The 20,551-nt window shown below is 36.8% G+C and overlaps 1 protein-coding gene across 1 annotated transcript in view; it reads left to right on the forward strand.

Annotated features, from left to right (window-relative positions):
- Positions 1-20,551, forward strand: part of DCDC2 (doublecortin domain containing 2) — a 71,358-nt gene that overhangs the window by 15,667 nt on the left and 35,140 nt on the right. Inside the window, exons 3-7 of the mRNA XM_085310103.1 lie at positions 9,458-9,534; positions 9,638-9,769; positions 14,329-14,475; positions 15,609-15,663; positions 18,555-18,744. Coding sequence (XP_085166229.1) covers positions 9,458-9,534; positions 9,638-9,769; positions 14,329-14,475; positions 15,609-15,663; positions 18,555-18,744 — 601 coding nt within the window. The remainder of the gene's footprint in view (positions 1-9,457; positions 9,535-9,637; positions 9,770-14,328; positions 14,476-15,608; positions 15,664-18,554; positions 18,745-20,551) is intronic.

Here is a 20,551-nt window from a genome sequence, read left to right on the forward strand (position 1 = left end):
AGAGATATCAGTACTGAACTCAGGCATTTTGGTCTTAGCATAAAGTAGTTGCTTCGTGTTAAATTTACTTACTGGAAGCATTAACAAGTTTTACCTTTGATCAGAAATGATGAAAATTTTGGCTTTTTTTTATAATTGCTTTTTGTTCTTCAGCTGTCACTGTTCAGAGGTTCAGGCCTTTCTTATCAACCTCAAAGATCAGAAATGTCCTTTTGGTTTAGTTGAGTGTAAAGAGTTTGGGAAAAATGCACAAATTGTGAGAGGTAAAAAAAAGTTAATTGGCAGTGTTATGTCAGTGACAGAAATGAACACCAGGATCTATTTTGCTTGAATAAAGTGTGCTTTATTGATCTCATTACTGTGTGCATTGTAAGTGTTGTAGGGTATAGCACTGTGCAACTTGGAGAAGAAATATGAGCTGTTTGGGGGATCTAGAAGCAATGCAGATAGGATGTATTTTGGAGCGTTGCACAAGCTGATTCCTGGGCAGAGAAGGCCATGCCATTGTGGTATTGCTTCTAAGAAGCACCAGCGAAGCTGTTCTCATTTATCCAAACTGAAGGTCTGGCCCCTAAAGATCTGAAGAAATAGGAGAGATGTTGAGTGAAACATTTTTCTTTCCAGGGGTTAGCTAGATAGGGCAAGACTTATCCCCCAGATACACAAGGAATATAATTCACTTAGACTGGCTGGAAAGGAGGGAGATTTACTCTGGAGGCAAACAGAGTGACCCCAGCTATTGCTTTTGGAAGGGTGTGACTTTAAATACTTTGGGAGTTTTGTAGGAGCCTTACTGTYTAGAGGACACAGTGAATCCATATGGACCGTTCGTTGTGGCACAGTTTGTTTCTGGCTCATCTATGCGTTATGTGGGCTGAGAATTTTGTGCAGCTGCCATTATGTGGTGACCTATCTATGTAAGCTTGGAGGATCCAGTCAATTAATAGCAATTAATAACATGGTTCATTAGTTTATGCCTGCATTGTACTCTGCAGTGTACCATCTAGCAATGCAGTAGCAGGGAGCWTTGCTTTTCCAGGTTAATTCCTGTGTAGGATCACTGGAATGGTTTTGTGCTGGCAGAACAGCCCTGTGAATCTGACTGAACCTTAGAATCATAGAATCAGTAAGGTTGGAAGGGRCCTCTGGAGATCAGCTAGTCCAACCTCCCTGCTCAGCAGGGTCACCTAGAGCATGTTAGACAGGGCTGCATCCAGGCGGACCTTGAAGATCTCCAGAGAAGGAGACTCCACAACCTCTCTGGGCAACCTGGTCCAGTGCTCTGTCACTCTCACAGTGAAGAAATTCCCCCTCACGGTCAGGCGGAACTTCCTGTGCTTCAATTTCTGCCCATTGCCTCTTGTCCTGTCACATGGGACAACTGAAAAGAGTTTGTCCCTGTCCCCTTGACACCCTCCCTTCAGGTACTTGTACACATTGATAAGATCCCCCCTTAAATCAGTCTGTAAAAATGCCCCTTTATAAAAGGTCTCATTTCCATAAGGTAGGTAAAAGAAAATGTTTCCTGTGCTGTAACAGGCATGTAAGTAACTTTTATCTTTTTAATTTGCTTTTGATCACTGAACCTTGAACATTCCTTTCTTTCACATCACAGGATGGTGATGGTGTATATAAATGGGGTTTTGGTTCTTTTGACCCCAGTTCTACCCTAAGGGAATGCAAATATTTGTTCTCAATTTTCCTGTGCACATTGATTAACAAACAGGCCATTGTAACAAACTGGCCAAGCCATGGCTCATTGCGTGAGCTGATAAGTTTGGTATGTGACATTGTGTTGAAATATTTAAAACTTCAGAAGGTTAGCTATAAAGTGATGTGAGGAATGAGTGAGATGTTAGTTGCACTAAAGACTGTATTAATACAGCAGTTAGAAAGGCCAGCTCTTAAGCCTGTGTAAATCAAAACAGCATTATATGCACAGAGCGTTTGGTTCAGAGAGGTTAGGTTTTTTGGGTGTTGTTTTGCTGTCATTCAGAATGATTTTATAAAAACATGTAAATCATGCAGTTGCTTCATTTGAACTCTTTAATGGAAGGGGATAATACATTTCTGGAAATAAAGGAAATAGGAAGGATTAGGAAATAGTAAGGAAAAGGAGTAGCATCTCTTAGCTATGGTTATACAGCTGTGTCTTCATAGCAGCCTGGGAAGGGGCTGCCAGACTTGTACAAGTCTAAAATTATTTAATGAAAAGAGAAGCCAAGAGTGGCATTGTCCTCAAGTGCATAAAAATCACCCTGTTTTTTAGAAGCTAAATACGCAGCATAGTGTGTTCAGAAGATACACTGTTTCATAAAAGGTATACTTTTTTGGTATAGGAGGTATGATTCTGTAACAAGTTGCACACCTCTTGCAAGCCCCKAGTACCCAACAGAAGGTTGAGTAATGTGCTAGGTCTGTCCCACTTTCTTATCTATATTTGTGTAGAATGTGTGAAAGGTTTAATGTAGCATTCATAGACCTAAAAACTTTAARCATAGTGATCAACAAACAGCTTTACATCACCCAAAATAAGTTTACACCGTTTTGCTACATCTTTTTGTTTTATGACTCTGGCATCCAGACCAGGAAGAATCTTTGGGCTATAACCAACTTGGCTGTAGTGAGTACAGCTTTCTCTGGATACGGTTCCATTTCAGGGATTATGTTCTTTACTTTTTACTGGTTAAGATATCTATGAAGAAAGATGTGAAAGCCATTCTTTGTTATCTATCACGTGTATTACAAACAAATGTACAGCGTACTGCTTTAGTGTTGCTGAAAATCCTTATGTGAATAGTCATACTCTGATTTTTCGCAACACGTTGTGATGCCTTCCCAGTGTAACATCTCTCTGAGTTACAAGCATTGCATGAGCAAGTGATTTTGATCTTTTTTTGTGATTGCTAAGCCCATCCCTAATGTTTGAAGAAAGAAAATTGAATAACTTGAAAATTGAAAGAACTTGTTTTTAGCTTATCTTCAGTCTTTCAAAGGGTAGCTGGACATAATTGTAATACATATATTGTATGAAAATTATTTTAAATTAGTGTGTGTATTTTGTGTGTGTGTATATATACATATATGTGTATTTATGTATAAATACATATACACATTATTTTTACACATATGTACACATACGTGTGTGTGTGTATATGTATATATATATATGCACTAATTTAAGTTAGTTGTCATACAAAAACTATGTATGTGGATATATGTGGATGTATATAAGAGTATACTGGAGGTATGGTTTATCTGCTGATCATACTGTTTTATTTTTTGCCAACAGTCAACAGTGGAAGATGTAAGTATCTGAAGTAGATCGTGTTGTGTGTTGTATTTGCTGTATGTTGTATGTGTTTGCTTAATTTTGTGAGTATTTAGTGTATTTTAGAGCATAAGAGAAAACATTGTGCAGAATGTTGTTATAAAGCAACTGAGAGATTTTTTAATCATGTTTCAGTTAGAAGATGATCTGCCTGTTGGCTGTCTGTTTTCACATGGGTGTTGGGATGGGGGGCACTCAGCCGCAGCTGACATTAAGCAACACAAATTCAGCTACACTGAATTAGAACTAAAACCAAAAGCTTGGCCCTAAGGGAGAGACTGCAAAAAGTATCCTGAAATTTAAGTGTTTACAGAAGCCTTGAACAATGCAGACTGTGATCTCAGCTCCCAGAACCTGCCCTGTGCTGACTTCAGCTTTACTTGATTTTAGCTATTTTGTTTCTTCTAGACCTGCAAAGTGCTTTTACAGGTTATTTCACAGGTGGTGACGCTCTTCTGAATCAAGAAAGAATCAGAGTGCTCCTGGTGTAAGAGACACTGTGGGAAACACCAATTTCTGTATAGACTAGGAAGCTGAAAATCCTGGTGGTTGCAAGTSTCAGTGATCCCAGGGTGTATTTCCRAACTGTTTTTGGCTCCTGTTGCCTTGCAAATTCCAATTTGATTAATTGCCTCCAGCTTGCTTGAAGATCCCTATGAATTTCAACTGATACGGTGATCTTTCCTTCCTTGTTTGAATGTATTACATTACTGCTATATGTTGTCATGCAATACCTCAGATGAGTATCTCATCACAAATTATGAAATTCTGGCAGTATTTGTCAGTAGGATATGGAAGCTGCCCTTAAAGAGGTCTTTAGAAACATCCTGGAAACTTACACAATTTAAAGATAAAAATCATAACGGGCCAGACCATTGGYTAATGTAAATCTGCTCATGATTGCTGACGTAAATGGGAAAATGTTGATTTACATCAGCTGAGAGTCTGACTGGTGAAATTAAAAGAAAATAAAGGATTTAGGGTCTAGTGATGCTGATCTCTTAGTACAAGCACAGACTTTCACCTAAGACCACATCTTTGTTAATATGTAACTGTGTAGCGCCACAGGGGTCAGGCTATTCCAGACGCTGAGCCGTTATGGGTACCTCCTACAAATGAAATATGAGAACAGTCATGTATTCTTTAATTAAGTCCTGGATTAGGTCTTCCACTTGTGTAGTTTGGCATAATTCCATATACTTCAAAGGAACTATATTGATTTATAGTAGTAGAGCAGTTGGTCTTTTATTAATGCATACTTCTGTGCATTTAAATTATGCTCCTCACTTTGGAAAATGAGCTCTTTTCATACCCATAAATACTTTAACGTTGGTTAGGCAAAAGTTATTTTAAACTTAAAACTGTGCCAGAAAAAAAAAAATGAACAGGACACTTGGGGTTAATGGTGCATAGGGTGTTTTTTTTATTATTATTATATAGAAATACTCACTTTTTTTAAAAAAAGGTGGCTTAATGGTAGGCTGAGGTAATTTGTACAGAGCTTTGTGCTGTTGTGCTTGGAGAATTTGATACACAGTGCTGTAGCCAAGGCATCCATTCAGCCTCTCAACTTTTTTTTTTCTTCTTTGTAATTTATATATTTTACTTTCCTGTCTTCCATATGCAGAATCAATGTCCCTGTGTCCTGGATGAATATAATGAGTTTTGTTCTCTGAAGCAGATCACATGTAAAATGTTCCTTCAAAAGGCCAGCAGTCCCAAAGAAATTAGTGATCTCTCTTCTTCCAGACAAACAACTGTAGCCTAAACATCTGCCTAGGAGCATATGGGAACTCAGAGGAAAGATGGAGTATATTTATCCCTGCTGTTGCAATAGGGAAGGACAGAAAGCTGTGAGTTCTGTACCAGCATGGCCCAATGTCTGTCTCATTTAATCTGGACTATTCTGTTCCAGGCTCCCAGGAACTGAGGCCTCCTCTGTGCACTGTTTCAGATACCTGTGTGGTGTTTTAAGCAAGCTAATGTTGTTATAGTCATGATGGCATTTCTGCAAGCTGATTTTTTTGCAGCATTACATTAGCAAATGTAATATCACACTGATACATTTTTTACCTTTAAGTATAGAGGGCAAGTTTGATTTGATCTCAGTAGGCTTAGCAAAACAATACAGATTTGTATTCTGTTCTTATTTAGGCCATGATAAGAAAGAAAATAAAAATATGAAGTCTGTGCCTCATCTTGGTCCCATCTTGCAGTCCCCTGCAGTATGTCTATTTAAGAACAGAGCTGTCTTTTTTTTCCAGGTAAAGCCAGAGAAAACTGCTAGAAATATTAATGGCTCTTTGAGAGAGTAACCCAAAATACAGGCTTGCAAGCAGATGATGCTGTATCTATATGAACTTTTGAATAATAAGTAAACCTTCAATGTCTGTCAGGTTACTTGTTTCCTCCTGGGGCTGGTGATTGGGCTGCCTACAATAACATGGTGGCCTTCTGAGGTGCCTGCATCAAAATTAATGGTTTCATCAGCTTGCAGGAACAACTAAATAATTGGACACTCCTGGGAATATCCTAAAGGGCTTCTTCATGTTTAGTGAACATTTTCTAACTAGCTCTAATGAAGTTGGTCATTACGATCTAAGTGATGCAGACTATATGAGAGAACTTGGTTTGATGGCCTATTTAGAGTTCCTGAGAGCTTAGGCATAGATATCAACTGCAGAAGTGAGCCACAGAGATGGAAAAGGCATCAGCTTTTCTAAAAGTGATATAAGGTTTTTCTCATGGTGGAAACAGTGTTGTGGGTGAGCATCAAACCCCAAAATACTTACAGTAGGTTTACTCACATATTTTCCACTTTCTGATGTCTAAGTGACTGCTTCTCAAACGCTTTGGGCTTTCTCAGCAAATGTTAGCATGCCCTGTGCTCAGCTTGTATTTCATCATCTAGTGTTGTGAGTTAAAAGTATTTAGCTATATATTTTTGAAACAGTTAAGGCTTTGTAGTGCCTCAGTCACTGTGACCCCAGTCTAATTTAGCTCTTAGACATTGCTATCATAAACATAACAATTAGTTGTGAAACAATAACAACATATCTTTAAACATGATTCACATGGTTTTAGCTACTCAATTGTCCTTAGCTGCCCAGGAGCTGTATAACTTTGCAAAGCCTTGTGTATCTTGACCGAGTTGTACCCGTACTGGCAAGATTTTGAAATTCACTCACAGTGTTGTGCCTGAGAGACAGGGATGCAACAGAGAGTTCTAATTTATGTTGAGGAAATAAGGTAGATAGCTAAGAAAGTGCTAAAAAAGTGGTCAGGGTTTTTGAAAGATTACCTCTACTGTCCTTAAGTGCCCTCACTGTGGGTTTCCTGTGCTGTTATTTTTTGTGCACTCTTATGTCACATGTTGATGTGGCTGTGGAAGGTTGAGGATCATTAGAAAGCTGTCAGTAGGCAGAAGAATTTTTAATAGGTATGTTGTATTGCAGAGAGGAAAATACAAGTCTTGCTGAAAGCAACCAGAAAAGCACATTTAGAGTGATCCTGGCGGAGCCTGAGAGACAGTGTGGAGGAACAGTCAAGTGGGATTTGGGCAACACATTCCTGCTTCTTCTCTTAGGCTTGTGTGTGATTATATCAAGTTGCAGTGTTGGCTCCCCTGGCATTAGCATGGGGATAATTCGACTGAAGTCAGTATCAAGTGCTTTGAGGTTTACTGATGAAAGCACTATATAAGCATGTTATTAAAAGGGGCTAACACTCCATCTCCTCTAGTTGCTCTTTTGAAGTCGCTGGAGTAGATTTTCCCCATTAAATCCAGAATGTAGCATTTTGGATTTAATGAGGAAAATCTATTCCAGAGTTTTAATCGTTTTCCTTCTGCTCTCTAATGCTTATGGCTAATGTTGATCAGAGAAGTCTATCATGATCTTATTATCAGGTCTGGAGTTTCTACAAGCACAGGATCAATTGGTCTTTTAGCCTTGTAAATGAGATATATTGAGTACTTTGTAGTGAATTGGTCTAGCAACCCAGTAGCTATGCAGAGAGGTATAAGGACAGCCTAAGTTATACTGTTCCCACTTTGGAAGCAGCCCATATTTGGAGTCTAAATATTAGGATCAGATGCTATGGAAGTGAATTAGTGTGCCTCAGCCATCAGTAACATACTTTTCAGAAAGTTACCCTCCTTTTTCCAGATTCTGAAGCTTTCTGTTAGGTTGCTTCCATTGGCAAATAACCCTTAATGACTGACAGCAGCAAAATGAAGTGTTTTCAGATGTTCCAGTTTAAGATATGGTTTCTTTTTTTCCCTAGAGACCCAGTAMATTTTCACCCTAAGTTTTAGCGACATAAGTGACCAGTTATGCTTATGTCCAGAAAAATGTGCTTTGAATGTTTTTGCAAGAATGGCTGTTTTCCTAYGTTATTTGGCAATCTCCAAAAATTTCTTTGCCCTCTCTATTTATAAGCTGTATGACAGCAACCTCTTATTCTTTTTCCAAGCTTGTAGTAGTAGGTGTGAATCTTGCATCTGGTTCTGAGCACTCTGGAGTTGATGGGAGGGCTGTGAACAGAGATTATGTCTGGTAATGAGTAATAGTTTTGTGGACAGATAGTCCAGTAAAGATTATCTCATTGAATAAGGCCAAGACAAACATTTATCTATGAAGTAGACCTTAAGGACCCAAGCTGCCCAGTCCACAGTCTGTTTCCTAGTCTTGTCCACAAGCACAGCTGGCACAACACTGCAGAAGTATCTTTCTGTTTCTCCTGCTGTAGAAAAGTCTGGCCAAAACATCCTTCAGATGACCATGTCCCCTCTTTGTTCAGAAGGTTTACCTGGCTGCTGTCCTTCACTGGAAGTGGTTGTACAGGAAGGAATGACAGGGTTTTTTTGTTTTGTATTGTTGATTGTTTTTATCGCTGAAAGATGTAGTTTATCTCCAGAATTTATGTGCTTGATGTAGAAGTAGCTGTATAAGGTTTTGTGTGTTACACGGGAAGTCAGATTTGATTATTTTAGTAACTACTTTTAGCCTTAGAGGTTGGAGTTTGTAGCAAGTCCAGGGCCTCTTTGTTTTCTCTAAGTCTGCAGAAGAGAAAGACCCAGAAAGCAGTTCTGTCAGTACTGAATTAATTTGTATGAAAACCAATGTGAAGATTTAAAGCAGTGGAGCCCAGAGCCTTTCTTCTAAATTGAAATTGGAGATATTGATTAAATTAGCACAAAGTGTGATAAAGCTGCAAGACATCACATCATTAGACTGCTTTACACAGTGTTTGGGAATGTTACCATTTTAAATAAACTCTGTACATCTGTTTTAAAGGATGTGTCTCTCTGGGCATGACAGTATTTAATCCTTTGAGCTTTTATAGCCTTTAGTAGAAATGTTGCCAATTTGTTAATGTATGTGCTGGGACTTTTGGATGTTTGTTTGGGATTGACACCTTATTTTGATTTGCTAATTACGGTGAATTAAGAAATCTTCCTAATGGCTTTGGAGTTTGCTTTTATTCCTTATTTAAAATTTGATAGTGTGTTTATAAATGCAGTAGGATAACCTAGCTAGATAGTATTGTGTAACATTCTGTTCATAATTAATATGATAGCATTACTGTTGAACAACCTTATCAATCTGATCATAGCATCTGTTCAAAAAGGTACAGGAGATACTGCTGGAAATTAGGTAGGCTGTGTTTTATTCTGACATCTAAAAACTTGCAATTCACCTCATTGTGAATCATTCCTCTAAAATGAGGGTAGTATTCATCAACCTTTTAAAATTGTTGATGAATTTGGATGAAAAGAGCTGTGCAGGAGTAAAAAATACTTACGTAACATCAAAGGGATCTAAGGATAGCATTTATCATTAAAAAGAGAAGATGTAAGTTTTACTGAGCCATGGTCACGAGCAGTGAGAACTAAGAAAGCAAGAATGATGGTGGGGAACATTGTCTTGCATGTCTAGGAGCAAGGGCTGAGAAGCTACCAAAGATGCCCATATAATTCTGACCCCTTRGCACTGCACTGTGTGTTTTACCATGCTTTTATTGTTACAATTTCTGCAGATGCTCTGCTCTCCTTGCTGGTGATCAAGACGAATGCCATCCCAAAGTGAAGACTGAATAATTTCTTTGTTTTCTTTGTTCCTGCAGGTGAAGCCGGTTACCCACAGTAGAATCAATGTGTCAGCACGGTTTCGAAAACCACTTCAGGAGCCCTGCACTATTTTGTAAGTAGAATTTTCAGTTAGTGAACTGCCTATTGTTTCCTTATCTTCAGATGAGTTTTGCTTAAAATGCTCCTCCAAATTATTTAATTGTACTTTATTTCAGCCTGATTGCTAATGGAGACCTTATCAGCCCTGTAGTGCGCCTCCTCATTCCCAGGAAAACACTGAATCAATGGGATCATATTCTTGAAATGGTTACAGAAAAAGTTACCCTCAGAAGTGGAGCTGTGCACAGGTATCTAGAAGTTGAATAATTGCAAGGTGCATTTGATATGTATAGATATGTTCTTAAATTTTCAAAGCAGGTATAAGGGATCCTTCCTGCTTAGTAGAAAATTTCAATATAAAAAGATTAAAATCAAAAAAACAAAGAAAAGAAATACAAAAAATGTTTACTTTAATTCATCTTCATGTTTCATTTTAACCATTATTAAAAAACCCAAACCCTCTTTTTATTTTTATATTTATTTCTTGATTAAATACTGAGTTGGCAGGTATATAATAGTACAATATATCTAGTATTATTTATTAATTTACGTATCAGAATAAAATAAGTGAACACTGAAGTCAGACAAAATGTTTGGAAACTATTATACAGAATATATCTCAATAATAGATGCAATCCATGTTACCTTTTAATTTGACAGTTCTTTATGTTCACTTGGACAAACAATTCCAGAGAAGATATTTTAAATCCTTTCGGTTTTTGAAGACCTGTGCTGTGATGAGAAGACCTGTGCTCTATATTCAATTGGCTCAACCTCCTAGCAGAGCCAGGGCTAAATTTACACCTGGGAGTTGCCAGTTCCAGTGTCTCAGCTGGTCTGAGTTCTTGTGATATCCCAGGGATAGAAGATGACCTCTTGCATAGATAGTTTGCAATCGCTTAAGGCCTTAAAATGTGAAATAAACACTCTAAGAGAAGATCTGTTGGCTATTTCAAGTTCTAGAGCAAAATGATATCCAGTCTTTGTGGGAAACATTGCAACCTAAGCAGGCTGCCAAGGTGTGTACTGGCAAGTTACTGGTGTTCCAGTGTTTCCCCACAGAGCACATTACAAAAATCCATTCTTATGACGGAAAAGAATGGAAAATCATTCTTTGCAGCTTATGCAATGTCGGAGGCTAAGTTTGCAAAATTTTTCCCAAATCAATAAAAATAAAATAATCTCTCTCAGTTCTTATTGCTTTCCCAGAGTGATACAGCCCATAAAAAATTATTGTTGTCTGTTGCCTACTAGGTTTCACCTAATCTTTTCCTCTCAACACTCCATCTCTTTGCTCATCTTAACAGGTTACTTAGCACTTGCACTTGCAGTAAAGTAAACCTAATCACATGTTTCTTTTCTGCTTTCTATATCTGATTCTCAACTAGTGTAGTTTTGAAGTGATTAGATTTAAGAGCTGTTCACAGCATATCAATTGTTTCTGTTCCTGGGCTGCTTAGGAATTTAAAAACCTTCCATGTTTTATTCTCATTGCTTGGTATCACTCTTTGGTGAAGCTGAATGATGTATATGAAAACATCGTTCTGTACAGAGTTAGAATTGCTTTTGAGAAGTTTCCTTCAGTTTTTAGTTTTATTTCTTTAAAAAATAAGATTATGTACRTGACATTTTGAATTATTTAATATTTTCCATTTCTGGTTTCCTATTAACCCAGTTTTTATTTTCTTTCCCTTAAAAATACCCTAGGAATACATATTAAATATGCTAGTAAAGTTATCACTCTTCTTTAATAAGTTACACATTAATTGCTGAGGTTTGCTGAAACTGTGTGAGCACTGGGGGAGGTCCTGTAAGCCCACTGATGCTGAGAAGATACGATTTCTCATTAAATAAGGATGAATGGAATTATAAGAACTTGCAGTATAGATGCAGCATTTTTTTTCTTTTCCATGTCATTAGATGACTTACAAAGCAGCCAAGTTTTATGCAGCTTCACATGTGGCTATCTTTTTTTTTTCTTTTTTTAAGTTATTGATCCTCCCTCATTAGAATTGGGGTGGGAAGAAGTAGTATGGGAGAGAAGACAGTGAGAAAGTAGCCTTTCTGCTTATTAGATTGTGCAGGGGGTTGGAGTACAGCAACCTGATGAACAAGTAGGTGGTGCCTGGAAGTCAAGGAATAAAAGCAGTTGTCTGAGTAGGCAGCCATGATTTTGGGGATACTGGTCTGATAAGTTGTGGCTTTTTTGTCTCCTGTGGCAGCCTGTATGGTTTCTTTGATTTGGCTGCCACTTTTTGGCTTGGATGCAGGAGGGAAAGTGGAAGCCTTTCTTTCACCAAATGAGCTGTAGATCATTCCCCAGTGACCAGAAGAAGTGAGAAATGACCAAAGGGACATCCCTGCTGCATAATATTAGCCAGGGGAATATAAGAGAACGCAGGTGGTCTTTGAGTAGTTGTGGCCAGATGGGTGGGTAGAAGGCTTCAGTAGTAAACATCACAAGCTTGTCTGATGCTTGTTAAGTCAGTAATAATAAATATATTTGTTTGAAATTGCATTAAATACATTTTTAGATTCACTTTCATCTTCAGTGACAGATTATATTTGATTCCGTTATTATGGTTGTTGTTTGCCCGTAAAGTTTTCAGGTGTTATATTAAGCAAATTATTTTTGTGCATTAAAACACAAGCAAAGCAAAAGATCAATTACAAATACCCCAAATGCATGCATATATGTATGCATATATAACCTATAGAAATATGTAACATAGTTCTTAAACTGCAGTACACTGATTYGCTTTGGGGGAACAGAGTTGTAATGTAATCTAGCAAAGCATAGTGAGATTAATTCAGAAATAGGCTTTTTGCTGATTTTTAGATTGGTTATTTTATCATCATTGTTTGGTTGTAACTGATGGCGCCTTTGTGGTAGGGAAGCAAATTGTCCTTTGAATTGCTGGCATGCCTATGAAATTACTGCACTGAAAAGTAAATATGAATAGCACAGACGRGTGCATCAGAGCTTGCATGCTTCTATATAAGGGAGCAGCAATAGGAGCAAGATTTCAAAAGGCTTAAATTTCACCTTTGTGAACTTTCAGTCTCTACACTTAGAAAACTAAGATATTTCTGAATGGGAGGTGGCACCTAGAAAACCAAGGTGCATTCACGAACAGAGTAGAAGAAAGAGAGAGTTACTGGAGCGAGTCCAGCAAAGGGCYACAAAGGTGTTTAGGGGCTTGAAGCATCTCTCATAGGAGGAGAGTCTGAGAGAGCTGGACTGTTTAGCCTAGAGAAGAGAAAGCTGAAGGAGGATTTTATCAATGTGTATAAATATCTGATGGGGGCAGTAAAAAAGATGCAGCTGGGCTCTTCTCAGCAGTGACCAGTGACAGGGTGAGAGGCAATGAGCACAAATTGAAATACAGAAAATTCTACTGAAATAAAAGAAAAAAACTTTTGTCCTCTAAGGGTGGTTGAACATGGGAGCGGGTTGCTTAGAAAGTCTGTGGAGTCTCTATCCTTGGAGGTAGTCAGAATCCAACTGGACACAGCACTGCAACCTGTTCTAATTGCTCCTGCTTTAAGCAGGGAGGAGTTGCACTAAGCGATTTCCAGAGCTCCCTGCCAACTTCAGCCACTGGTGATTCTGTGAGGGGTTCTATAAACTGCACCGCTATTTTTCTGTATTTATTCAGACATCACTGTGTGTCTGAACTGAAGAGGTAGATTATTCTCTGTGAAACTGAAGAATTCTGCACTTTAACCCAGGTACCTTGGTTCCCAAGCCAAGGTATTGATATTCTTCATAGAAGGTTCTTGCCTGGACTTAAGTAACATTTTATATCTCCTTGAGTTTGGTTGAAATTTATGAATAACACACAGTAGCTTCTCTAGATGGCTTAGAGAAATACATTTAAGATGGACGTTCAACATTCCTGTACTTAAAGGACTTAAATGCGAAAGTGTTACTATTGCCATTTTAAAAAAAAATAACTATAACTACTGTTGCATTTTGAAATCATTCCTCCTTCCTCATAGTTAAGACTGTCTTTAAATAAAATCACAAACTTGWTATTGAAGTGATTGGGATAACATAGAGATAGAAATCCTCAAATGCTAATGCATTCCTTCTTTCTCAGTAAATATATACAGAGTATGAACAGAAATGGTTGTGGTAAAAATCTGCCCAGTGTAGTAGACATATTAATTATTTGTATTGTAGATGTTTAAGATGCACAGCTTCTTGCTTTAGTATTCTAATGCATTTGCTGCTATTTTCAGCCTTACCCCACCAGGTATAGCCATGCTCAAACGCTTTGGACTGTACTATATAACAATATAAGCATGATAGTATCAAGTTTGTGTCAATGCTAGATGGTCTGATCTTGGGTTCTGAGTCATGGGGCCATGAATGCCCTTTTTCTTCTCAAGTTACTGAAGAATGCCCAGACCACCCACAGGAGTAGGAATTTGGTAAGAGAGAGGCTGAGAACCCATGTAATAGATCCCTTCCAAAGTGTCAGGGAAAGATGTTAAAGATTTTGTTAGTATAGAAAGTAATTTATTCTTCATACCTAGCTTAGAAATGAGGAGAGTATTTCATGTGACATATTGCTTCATCTTTTATTAGTTTTATGCAGATGTGATTTAAATAATTTTTTTTGCTCTGTCTTCCCTTTTCTGTACAGTGAGTGGTCACTATATGACAGCCATAGTATTTTACTGGGTTTCAAACAGACATTCAAACTGATGTAGTGGGTTTAAATTAATAGAGCTTTCAGTACTCTCAGTAAACTAACTGAGGGGTAAGGTTTATTATATTAAGTATATTCATGTTTTCCAGACTCTACACTTTAGATGGAAAACTTGTTCAGAATGGGTCAGATCTGGAGAATGGGCAGTTTTATGTCGCAGTGGGCAGAGACAAATTTAAGAAGTTGCCATATGGTAATCTCCTGTTCAGCAAATCTACAATAAGAAGGCCACAGGGGTAAGTTCCACATATGTGTGATACACTTTTCACATCCTTTTGTGTGCGTCAACATGTTTACAAAGTACCACCAGTAAAGTACAAAATTATCATTCCAAGAACATTCATAAGGGAGGGAGAGAGGGATAGATAGGTTAGTATGAATGTATAACTTTCTCAACAACTTTTGAGAAAGCTGGGATAGAAATCTGTAACAAAAGAGAAAATGAAAAGTGAAATTTCACACCAGAAATGTGCCATTCATTATGCATTACAAAATTAATACCTGAAGAAGGATTATTTTGACTTGACTTAATTTGTTTTTCCATGGATCTAAATTTATATAGCTGAATGAGATTAGGTAGCTCACCAATCTACATCTACTGTTTTGTAATGTTTTATGGGTTATGTACCCCTTTAAGAGTGTTTTGTATTTGGGTCTTTTTTTGTAGGCCAGTATTATTGCATAATAGAATCCTAAATAAGGTGTCTGTCAGGAGAAACTTGGGCTTTGAGTATCTTTGGAAAAAGCTGAACCTAAACTGGAAGTCATTCCATTGACATAAATGGAAAGAGAGGGAACTTTTTCCCACRTTCTACATATAAATTTTGGTATAATTTAGGGAATTTTGTCCTAGATTCTACACTAATCTGAGGTGTAATTTATAATTCCTTTTAGCAAACAAATACAGACAATGTGGAAAGTATTTTAGAAAACATTTGCATAGTTTTAGAAAACATAGAAGTGAGYTTAAAGGAAATGAAAAGCATTGCCTGAGATGTGCCTAGCAGTTAAATTAAACTGACCGAGATGCACTGAATTTTGGTGGATGGAAGTATTTTCATTATAATAGTTGTAAGGATCTTTCACATAGTAATTCACTGACTATTGCTCTGAGGTTCTTCATTATATAAAACATGTATTATGGGAAAATATAATGCATTTATTTGAATAACCCAGTGATCATTCATTCAGATATAGTCTAGTGAACGGAAACTAGTGCTTTTTAATAAAACTGCAATGGATAGAATAACTCCGTTGCCATAGCTGACTTGATATTACCTTCAAATAATTACTTTATTACTGTACTACTTACAGATAGTATCTGTAATAGTGACATATACATATTCTAAGATATGACTTATTTCTACAGTTCCAAAGCTTCCTCATTACCTCCTATTGTGGGATCTCGAAAATCTAAAGGGAGTGTGAGTATCAAATGCCTTAATAAAGTTTGTTTCTAGCTTCTTTTAATTCCAGCAGATGGAAAGTCACTGTCCTTTGGGTTTTAATTTAAGTCTGAGGAGAGAAAATACACAGCCACCTGCTGGTATGCTTGTTATTGCTTGATGAATCTGTAGCTATTTGCAGTGTCAATTAGACAAAAAAAATCCAGGGAAATATTATTGCAATAATTACTGCTTTATTTTAATGAAAGMTTCTATAGTAAAGATCAGCTCCTGCCTTGAGGTCTTTCCCATAATCTTTTTCAATGATAGTTGTGTAATTGTTCGTTTATTTATTCAAATTATACACCTAAAGGAAAAACATAGAACCTATTGCAGGAAATGATGTATCTCAATACTTAAAGTCTGAATAAGGCCCTAAAAGCAGTTTCCTGTCCCATGCATTGTCCTTTGCTAATGATTATAATATAGAACTTGAATCTCCATTGCATTCTATCCTGCATAGCTATTTATATGTRTACAGAATGAGTCCACTGTGGGTTTAAAACAATTCCAAATCAGAAGTATCTTTTTGCACAAGGATTGTGCGAGTGCAGTTTACTGTATGAGTAACAAGACAGTGGAGAGTCAGACTCACAGGCTCATTATAATTGTGGTAATTGATCCTCTCTATCCACAATATGCAAAACCCCATAACCCCTAAACAGGATAGACAATAAAATATTCAAGGCTCTTTTCCATTCTGTTGAAATGCAGTAGAAGGTAAAGCCTCAGTAAAGAATAGTTTCAAGTGATGTTTGTTTGCTTTTATAATGTAAGCTTTGCAATTCCAGCATTCTTAAAAATAACTCATTATTATCTGTCTTAACTATGAGAAGAAGAGACAAGAAATTAACATCTATACAGAAAAATATATTTGATATTCAGATTTATCCTGGAGGATTTTAACAAAAGACATTTGCCCAATACTTGGCACGCTGATAAAAAGGAAGCTTCAGAACTTAGGGAGGCAGGAATATATACTGTTGCTCTCAAATATCTAGTGCRGCATAGACTGAACTGGTATAGATCATGTTGTCTTTCCTTCAATTTAGTATCTACATTTTTCACTGCTATTGCTTGGAAGTAACAGTCTCTGATTTGAATCTTTAGGAATTGGAAGAAGCTGAAATACGGCCTTGTCTTTCTTTTTTTTTTTATACAGAAACAATCAATTAAAGATAGTGTTTCAATAAATTATTTTAAACATAACAGATTTCTACTGATTACACTAAAATTAAAAAAAAGATAATATTTTATTAATGTATGATAGATGCAAGTTTTTTTGAAGAGATGCAAGGTTTTGTTTGGGCCTGATTTTTCTGAACACTTTTATATAGACATTATCTTTTAACTTTAACAATGAGGTTAAAAGTAATTCTACCATGGCAATGGACGATAAAGGCCTTTCTGGTACAAATTTTAAAATGGCATGAGTTGTTCATACCATTACACTAAGTGAAACAATGAACTAGAAAGTACTCATTTTCTATGATTTAACTAAGTCTATGATCAGGTGAGCAGTTTTTGATATGGATGAGCCAGGTTAAAAGCTTGCTACCTCATCTACTTGTAGTATTTTGTTGTTATACAGAGCAGTTTGACAAAACTGGCTTAGGAGTAAGCTACGCAGGCTGTTAGACTGCCAAGAGTAAATTGACAGTCTCTAATCAGGGGCAATGTTGAGGATATTTGGCTGGTAGTCTCTTTCCCCAGCCTAGCAGTGTATAAGCAGCACCTTAAAGAGCTGTTGTATACAGTTTAGCTTTTATGATGTTGCTTGTGAACAGATTTAGAATGAAGAAAAAATGCGTATAAATAACAAAAACTCTAGCTAGTACAATTAATCATATACCCAGGATCATGCATACAACAAAATTGTTGTGGTGAAGCGAGTTACTTTGAATCAGTTGAGCTGATTCAAACTCTGTAACTCTGATTCACGCTGATGTAACTCTCCATAGGTGTTCTCTAATACCATAGATAAAAGTGAGGTAGTTTGACTTAGTTTATCTTGTGGTGGAAAAAGTTTGGTTAAATATAATTAAATTTTGTCCTAATTAGATAATATTTTATTATTTTGTGGCATCAGTAAATGGATAATGAAAGAAATGCCCACAAGTGTAAATACAGTCAATGAATGCTTTTACGACATGGACTCCCATGTGTGTCTCACTAAATTGCCTGATAGTTTTCATTTTTCTGTTGTAAATTGCTTTTGGATCTATTGGTCTTCTTAATTTGCCATTGTAAGCCCTTGGAAGAAAGAGGGACTAGATTTCTGCTATACACTATGCAGAAACAGAGAAACTGGCTGATTTTCTTGGAGATGATTCAGAAATGACATCTTGGCTGGCCCCTTTCTAAGTGTTCACTTGGCAGTCAGTGTTCCTGCCTCATGCTGACTGTCATCCTCTCCCAGCCACTTTTGCCACTTAACAGATTAATATCCTTGTCACAGTTGCTCAGGCAGTGAACCTTTCACGTCATACATKTAATTCATATCTGGTGACTTACTACACATATGCATAGATGAGATACAGCTGTATGTCATATGTATGCATGTATAGATTCACCTAGTGTTTCTTCTTGTCAAAAGAAGCATTTTTTTTTCCTTATAATAAATGCCTTATTATCTCCTGGGAGTTGTTATATGATCTGACTGATAAATTATTATTTTTATCCTCAACAAGTTGATGAAACAGTTGCAGTTTTCTGGATTGCTTTGGATATCCTTTAAGGGTACTGATTGTAAATGCATTTTTTAAATACCTGATACCAATCCTTAGATATTAAAAAATTGAAATAATATTGACATTTAAAAAGAAAATTGGCCATATGCCTCAGTGATAATTATGAACAATTCTTTTCAGGGAAATGATCGACAATCTAAATCTGCCACTGGATCCAGTGACCCAGGAGAAAACAGTTCCTCACCTCAGCCTCCAAAAAGGAAGGACAAAAGAAGCCAGAACCAAGAGGAGACCCGCTTTTCTAACAAGTCTACAAAAGTARAACAGTCAACAAGAGTAATAGCTTCCACAGTAATCCTTCAAGATAATGGTAACTACTGAGATTATCTTTATTATAGCATGGTGACTTTTGAATTTCAGTGAAACCAGTGAAACGCTGGAATAATATACTAGTACAGTAATGCTGGAATAATACATTGCTACAGTATTTGAATTGTCTATTTGCTTTGGCTGAGTTAATTTATAATAGTAGTTTTTGTTTAGCAAATGTACCTGCCATTGCGTTCTTAGCTCCATTTACATACAGCTCGAGAGGCTGTATATGATATTTAGTACTCTTTGGAAGTTAAGTAAACTAATATAGTCCTATCCTCATGCTTTTGACATAAACTTAATCAGTTGAAAATATATTTTGAACATTTTTCCACTGTTCTGTACTCCAAAAAAGTGGAGAAAAAGAACCACTCTGTTCAAGGGACACCTTGTTCTCCCTAAGGATCCCTGGTTAGCTGCCTGGTTCTGTATAACAAAATGACTGAACTCTGCAGGAATAATATGAATACAGAACTCCAATTAGCCAGTCAGCTGCAGAGGTTAATCATACAGCAGAGCTGCTGGAGGCACTTTCTGAATTTCTCTCTCACTAGGCCAGCAGTTTAGAAATGTAGTCGTAAATGTTTTCTTTGAGAAATTGATTTCCTGATTCTGTAGTGTGATTCCCTCCCCCCCCCAACCCCGTTGCTTTTAATGGCAAGAAGAGTGTCCTCTAACTGCAGATGTTGCTGTTGTGCTRAGATAGTTATTTTTTCTCATTAGCAATAGTTCAAAAAGTCATTAACACAGCCAATTAATATCTGTCAGTGGAAGTAAATTATGCTTTTCATAGCATTTGATGTTTCTTCACACAGCTATTTAAGTGTTAATAATTAAGTATGTAATAACAAATAATGGTTTAAAACTGCAGAATACTGCACCCAGCAGCATACTTTTGTACATCTGCATTTGTCTGGAGTGATGAGCTGTACATTGTACTTTCTGAGTCAGGAGCAGTTATGTAAATTTACATTTTAAAAGACTAGTGAAATATAATATAGAATCTTTTATAATGTAATATCTTTTTCAGAGGAAGCTTGTTGTATTTTCAATTTGTGTTAGTCTTGATTCAAATGCCATCCTGTCTTAACATAATTTTAGCCAACTTCATTTGAGTCTAGTGTTTTTTCTTACTGAAGAATGACAGTTACGTTATAATGAAAGTGACAGGGAGCATTGATCTCCTTTATAACTCATTAAATCACTGAATAGTGATTTAGTTCTTCTTGAAATTATCACAGTGGATCTCTGTCTTTTATAGATTTATTTGTGCATGCTAGGAACATATGGAGGAGAGACAACCAGAGCTGACTTCTAAGAGAAGGCCTTGTATGCTTGGTTTATAGTTTTAAGGGCTCAGAATCATTATATAAGACACAAAGAACATAGAGCAAAGCTTATATTTAGGCAGTTATCTGTCCTGGATAACTGATCACTGATGCTTTTCCATTTTTTCAAATAGATGCAAATAGATGATATTGGGAAATACTGATGCAAGGTTCCTTAAGCAGAGCTCAAAATCCACGTCTGATCTAATCACCTGTTTAGGATATGGAGTGGCTTTGAACCTCTGCTTAAGAGTTAGACAGATCTCAGATCTCTTACATTAAAGACAGCCAATATACATAACTTCTTCTGGTAGATATAATGCCAACATGTTAATTTCAGATTTTTTTTTTTTCCTGGACTGAGGATTTTTGTAAGTAAAGTTTCTGCAGTGTCAGGGTGGGAGAAATCTGTTCTTTGGCCTTTTTGACTTTGCATTATCAGAGTTTTCTGATTGCTTTCTTTTCTTTCCCAGTGGA

Source organism: Rhea americana, unplaced genomic scaffold (assembly GCF_003343005.1).
Source record: "Rhea americana isolate MKP2758 unplaced genomic scaffold, rheAme1 scaffold_31, whole genome shotgun sequence".
NCBI classification, from domain to species: domain Eukaryota; kingdom Metazoa; phylum Chordata; class Aves; order Rheiformes; family Rheidae; genus Rhea; species Rhea americana.